Below are 6,995 nucleotides of genomic sequence, written 5' to 3'. Positions count from 1 at the left end.
TATTTGAATATAAAATCTATTATTATATCGTTTTCAGTTATATTATTTAAAGCAGTTTTAATACAATTTTTATTCATTAAACTTATTGAAGTTGTATAAAACCACGTTAATAATGGATAAATCTATTAATTTTAATTTGTTTTTATACAGATTCTCAAATTGCTTTGTAATAATAATAATAATAATAGATCAGAACTAATTAAGTATTTTAGTAATAGAGTTACCAAAAATGAATTTAGGTACTTGTGTGTTTGTGACCTCGTCTCTGGCCACCAACTAAATTTAAGGCGTTTTAATATTATTTACCTACAGTTATAAATTTATAATATTAACAATATTATGATTTAAAAATAATCATATTTACATTAATGAGGAAAATGTATAAAAAACAGTATTCAAAAACAGAATGAATGTGGTGCCGCAAGGTATGTATTTAATTAAAGCCACAGACATCGACAAGACACTTATTTTTTTTTTGTTTATTTGTTTAAGAACCAATTTTGATATTTTTTTTTACATTAAATTATTAACTATTTATATAATATAATAAGATACATTTGAAATATGGATTTCATTGATAATGATTTTTTTTTCTTTGGGTCAATAATACATTAATACTCAATGGTATTTAGCATCACTGTGCCAATTAGTTAAAAATAACTATCACTGTTGGAAGACAAAATACTGTTTAAAGTGTACAATTATTTTTATCTTTAAAAGAATTTCCATATAAAATAGAATAAATAGACCAGGTTTACATTTTTAAAAACGAAACTAAAAAAAATGGTTAAAAAAAATATTGGGGACAAAATATCATACCTATAGTTTTGGAATTTGTTTTTTTTCCTTTAATTTGAGTACTTTTAAAATACCTACATAGGTAGTCTTATAATATAAACAACGCTTTGAGTATACAGTCATTCCATAACTGAAAATCATAAAGGTATGATTATATATTATAATGTAATATTACATAATATAATTGTACAACTTATAAGTTTTAGTTTATGTCTTTAGTATTGTACAGTTTATAATTTATTAATAATATTTTACAATTTTTAAATCACGTGCTAATAAATAACACCAAACCGACGCTGAGGAATGATAGTGAAGATTTCAAACTGAGCTTTGAACCTTTTTGCATAGCCGCCGGATGCTCTCCTATAATCATATAATAGTCAAGTTATTTATTGTAAGTAAAATAGAAAATTATGTTTAAATTTTAAAAAGAACAAAAATAAGATTGTATATAATAATACTCAAGTCCATTCTAACGCATGTTGGTGATCCGTGGACCATGAATAACCATAAGTGTCATAGAGAGGAGAATGAATACCATAGAAAATAAAATATGGAAAAGGATATGCGGTTAGGTACTTGATGAGAATTACACGAGAGAATGAGAATGACACCTGTCAATTATTTTATAAAATGTCAGGGAATACAATGGCAAGGAGGACGCATCAATTAGACTAGTTATAGACTGCGAGAAGCCGACGGAAAAATATCACGGGTCACTCTCAAAAGAGGTGGGTCAATGTCGTATAAAAAAAGTCTAAAAGAGTGCAATATTGAAAGGATATATTATACTTATAATAACATTACAATAGTGAAAGAAAAGTAGTGATTTAGAAGTGGTTAGAAAAAACATTTAATAGAACTAGGTAACGATAATAGAATACTCACTAATCAATAAATGACTTATGTTTAATGCCAATATCATAATATTAACCTACTGTTTTAAAAAAAAGAATCATAAGTAGGTATGTTAACATTGTCAACAATAAAAGTTTTAGACAATTTTATTTCATATCGTTAACATAATTTAATATAGTTATTATAATAACTAATGCGAAAGTAAAACATATTTTAACATAATCGATTTAATTAATTTAAAATTTATACTGATCTAATTTTATTTATACGTATTTAGTATGCATTCTTTTTTTTAAATGTTTTTCTTTAAAATATATTTTAAAAAATTGATTTGATTAGTTTATTTGAAAGGTTAAGTTGTTTTATGTGAATGATAAGTTACAAATAATTTATTTAATACCTAAAAAAATGTTATTTATTTGAATAATCGTATATGTAATTATTTGCAATATCATAATATTTGTAAATTTTAATTTGATAGGTAATAAGTATTTACATAATATCTATAATATCTATAATATATCATTTTATTAAATGACGGTAGAAAATAAAAAAAAAATACAATGTACACAATACACATAATAATACACTTGTGTTCAAGGCGAAGGGGAGGGTTGTCAGGTATTGTGAGAGAGGTAGCTTGGATATGAGAGGGTTTGAGTGATTTAAGACATTTTTATCGAAGTTAGTATAATAATAGGATGCAAGTGTTGGTATTGTTGCTATGTCGAGGTCATGATGTAAATGTATTGCTGACATACCAGGGGACATATTTTGTGAGAAATCGAAGATTTATTGATCGAAAGCATTGAAATATGTCAAAGTTAGAAATTGGAGTGGTTCTCTAGAATTTAATGCCGTAAGTCATAGTAGGACGTATTAATTGTTTATATATATATATATATAATAATTTGCTTCTTTAAGAGATTTTTTATCGTATAATTTGCCTTGAATTGTGAAGTCTGAGGTATAAGGATTTCTTTTTGATTTGTATGTGTGTTGCCTAAGTAAATCGTTGATCTAAGTAGAAACCTAAGTACTTAACAGAAGTAACCATGGGATTATTCAGTCATTAGGAAAGACCGTGGTGGGAATATTTTTAGGGTTGAAAGTAAAAGTGATATGCGTGAATTAACTTTATTTTATTTACCATAAGTTAAATCATTTTTATAGTTTTGTTTGGATGTTTTGGAGTTTTTTTGTAGTAGAGTTTATATCATAATAAGACAAGGTCATCGCTATATGTTGTCAGAAACTGTGGCTGTGAACTGGACTGTGATAGGTTTGCTGTAAACCTAGATTTATAAACTTATTATACATTTTTTCTTAAGAGTGTAATCATTTTCAATGATGAAAAAAATGAGAATAATTTTTGTTTCATTTATTTTTGAGTTGATTCTTTATAAGATATTATTTTCCGAAATTTTTGAGAAGATTGAAATACAGTTTATTGATCTGTAAAAATAGGAGATAATCAGGAAGGCTTATTTGGTTAGTGAATAAGTATGATAACAGAGTTTTATACCGAGTGGTAGTATATTATATTTAATATATAGCATGTGCTAAATACATTATTATAGATATGTATGAAGGTATTATTGGTGTCCGCATTATAGATGCATTACTCAAATTTTTATTTCATTATCCTCCTATAAAATCTCATTAAAAAAAAAAAAAAATACTTAACATTTTTTAATTTAATTTTATACTACGTAGTAAAATTGGAAAGTAAAAGTAAAAAATATTAATACAATTATTATTCAATAGCATTGATACAAAAAGTGTAAGTTATAAAAGTGTATTATTCTGATGAGGTATTCACAGTTTTGTTACAGATGTACGATAAAATATACATGGACGTTTATGAGGGAGATATATTAAGCATTTTAAACTCTCGGATGATAACTACGCTTTTTGTGTTGTTATATATCAAAAATAAAGTATCGAGTTTCAATAGATTTTTTATTTTGGTTAAATTATGTATGCCAATAAAAATTAATATTTGCATAATACCTAAGTTTTATTAAAAAAAAAATATAAATTGTAGATTATAAATTTAGCAAAGTAATCATCATAATATATAATTAGACGTAGTAACCATAAAATTCCCAAATTGTATCGTAAATAATAAAATATCACTTAAAAATGATATTTTTATTTCTTTTTTTTTCCCAATGGTGTTTCATAAACACACACACGAAACAAATAATAATAATAATATCCATTCATAATGATTAGAATACTCGATTTTCTTTTTTTTTTTTTTGCAGTAAATAATACCGACAAAATAGAAATTGGATTACCTTCTTATAAAGTCATTTATTTTTATTACAATTCATTGGACATCGAATTGGAGTTTCTACTATAATATCACTATTGAGTCTATAACTGAGTAAATGGACTCATTACGAAAACTCCACTGTAGGGTATTACTAAAACAATCGCTCCGTTATTGAGATAATATAAATCCGTGAATTTTTCGTTTTTTTTTCTATTAAACAACAGTAGTATTGCACGTGTGTCTACAAGGATAGTTGATAGTTGTCCCGTGATAGTCGTCCCCTAATAAATTCGTTTACCGAAAATTGCGTAGTAGATTGTTCACCTACACATTGATGTACCGAAAATGCCTATATAATGCGCCGGCCAATGGGTATAAATGATAATCATTAAAAAAATAACGAGAATAGTATTTACTTACCATTATAATTAAATTTAGAAATATTACTTAACAGATATAACTTTATTCTACAGTTTTGTAGATTTAGGACAATTGTACGGGCGTTTTAATAGTATAATGTATATATTGAGTATTCATAATTACTATGTTTAGGATGCAAATTCAAAATAAAATTATCCGTCACTAAATTACGTTATATGCCGTCATAATAATATAATATGTTGCTATCGGATTTAATAATATTTAATATTTTTTTAGCTTTTATGATTAGATTATATTATATTAATATTTGTTATTTATATACATAAATATAAAAATATTAATTAATGATTGAACGTAAATTAGTTTTTGAATTGTGAACGTTTTCGCAATGGTAATAATCGAAAGTTGATTTTTTACAAATGTAAACGTTTGATTGTGTAAATGTCATGTTTATGTTGATATGTTTTTGCATGTGGGTATTTTTAAGCTCCACAGTTATGCATAAATTATTTTAAAAACAACATTGTTGGTTCAATATTTTGTACGCATTTTACTGAATACATAACATGAAATTTGAAAACATAATTATACTATAATTCATTGTTTTTACGGCATTTCAAAATTAATTTTTAAGAATTAGAATACATACAGATAATGATATTCATAAACGTACTATATATAGTATATAATTATTTATTATAATCGATCGATAGGGAATTGATCGATCTGTCGAATATGTTCACAATAATTACCGTTAAGAACGTGTACAACGACGGTGTGAGGATTTGCGTTACTTGGATGACACGTGTATTTTCCCGAATCCGTGCCGGTCGCTCTCTGTACGAGCAAATAACTAGTGGTTACTTCGCCTTTCTCGGTGATCACACTCACCCCGCCTCTGGCCGAGTCGTAATTTATTTCCTGAAATTAAGCCAGGGATTAATGGAAGACAATCACGATAAGCTCACCGCGATAGTGTGCATATTATATAACGGTATACACAACACATCGCGGTATACTTTAATATGGATTTATTATTATTTATCGTGCGGAATATAGAGTGTATTTTAAACGAACTACTTAGACATCGCATGTTGAATAAGTCGACGCGAAAACAATTTTCTCGGGGCGCGTCGAATAACTCGACCGCAGGAAAGATTTATCCGCACCGAAACTCGTCTATAACACATTATATCGTCGTATCGGAATGTTATCCAACTATAACATAAATCATCTATCGATAATAGACGTCACGTGCACTTATCGACGTATCGCCCGCCCATGTGACGACTATAATAATACGCCTTGCATAATATAAAAATATCATTCGCGTGTTATTATACTCTGTGAACCGCGTTCAGCTCTCCACGGCGACTCGTACGCGTAACAATAATATTAGTTTGATTGTCTTAGGCTACCGAATCGAGCGCTGTCATACACCTATAATCGGTGGCGTATATAGGGGGGGTAGGGATTCAACCCCCCCCCCCGAAACGTATCGTTGATACGGTAATTGATTTTGATTGTATAGTTGATCGGAATTTAAGAATGGACATTTTTTTTTGACCACCCCCGAAATTAATTTCTTTACACGCCACTGCCCGTAGTACCCCAGCTAACACCATATTATCGTAACGACGCGTGCGCGGGCGTAATAAATAACGTCGTTATAATGTCGTTATTATCATACCTAATAATATATACCGATGACGAAACGCGAAAGTTCACGCGGCTCGATATAATGCATAATATTGTAGTGGAAAACATTTTCTAAACGAACATAACATTTAACAATACGCCGTCACCATATAATAATAATAATAATAATAATAACACGCAGTACAGATAGATAACAACGTCTGTACAGCGGCGACGAGCGTACACACATATATATATATTATCAAGCGCGTCCCGAGTATATCGCCCGCCGAGCCGCGGGCACAGACATATATATATATATATATATACATGCGTGTGACATCGCATTATATGATGCGCGTACTACATTATAACGTTATATACGGTTGAAGTTTAAAAATAACTATTCCCGAGTAATACAATATATGTATACGCGTATAACGGCTGAAATAACCGTTTCGTTATCGCGCAAACACGCGTTTTCGAATACACGCCAAATTGCGTATATAATCGCCGCCGCCGCCGATATATAGGCGTTAAACGGGGCGGCGGCGATGCAGCGCGCGTAATGTGCATTATTATTATTGTTATTATTATGCGCGTACACAGTAACAGTACTGCGACAAGTCGACGGGTCGCGACACGTCGGGCGAGGTACACCGCGCCGAGTGCGACGGGCGGCTCGGCGGAGGTGTACGTGATAATACGACTCGTGTGCGTGTGCGTGTTGTAAATGGCGAGGGAGAGAGAAAGGCGTATAATAATAATAATAATAATAACGTATACGGTGCATTAGACGTACACACACGTATATATATATATATATATGTGTGTGTGTGTAATACGGGTGCGTATATCCTGTACGTGCGTACACCTAATATCCACTTAATACGTTTACGATTATTTCGGCGCACGCGCGCGTGTGTTTAGTAATGGATACTACACGTGACGATAATATAGTCGCCGCCGCCACCGCCGTCTTCTTCGTCGTCGCCACCGTGACGCGGACGGTCGCACAGGAGAGACGCGTGGTCGCGCG

At 30.1% G+C, this 6,995-nt stretch overlaps 1 protein-coding gene across 1 annotated transcript in view; it reads right to left on the bottom strand.

Moving 5' to 3' along the window:
- LOC113555683 (zwei Ig domain protein zig-8-like) overlaps positions 1-6,995 on the bottom strand; it is a 248,019-nt gene continuing 241,024 nt past the window's right edge. The window contains exons 5-6 of the mRNA XM_026960187.1: positions 5,071-5,239; positions 1-1,161 (exon numbers count right to left, since the gene is read on the bottom strand). Coding sequence (XP_026815988.1) covers positions 1,064-1,161; positions 5,071-5,239 — 267 coding nt within the window. The 3' untranslated portion in view covers positions 1-1,063. The remainder of the gene's footprint in view (positions 1,162-5,070; positions 5,240-6,995) is intronic.

The sequence above is a fragment of the Rhopalosiphum maidis genome, chromosome 1 (genome assembly GCF_003676215.2).
Source record: "Rhopalosiphum maidis isolate BTI-1 chromosome 1, ASM367621v3, whole genome shotgun sequence".
Lineage (NCBI taxonomy): Eukaryota > Metazoa > Arthropoda > Insecta > Hemiptera > Aphididae > Rhopalosiphum > Rhopalosiphum maidis.
Note: the sequence above shows the minus strand (reverse complement) of the source record. Positions and strands in the feature narration are given on the sequence as shown.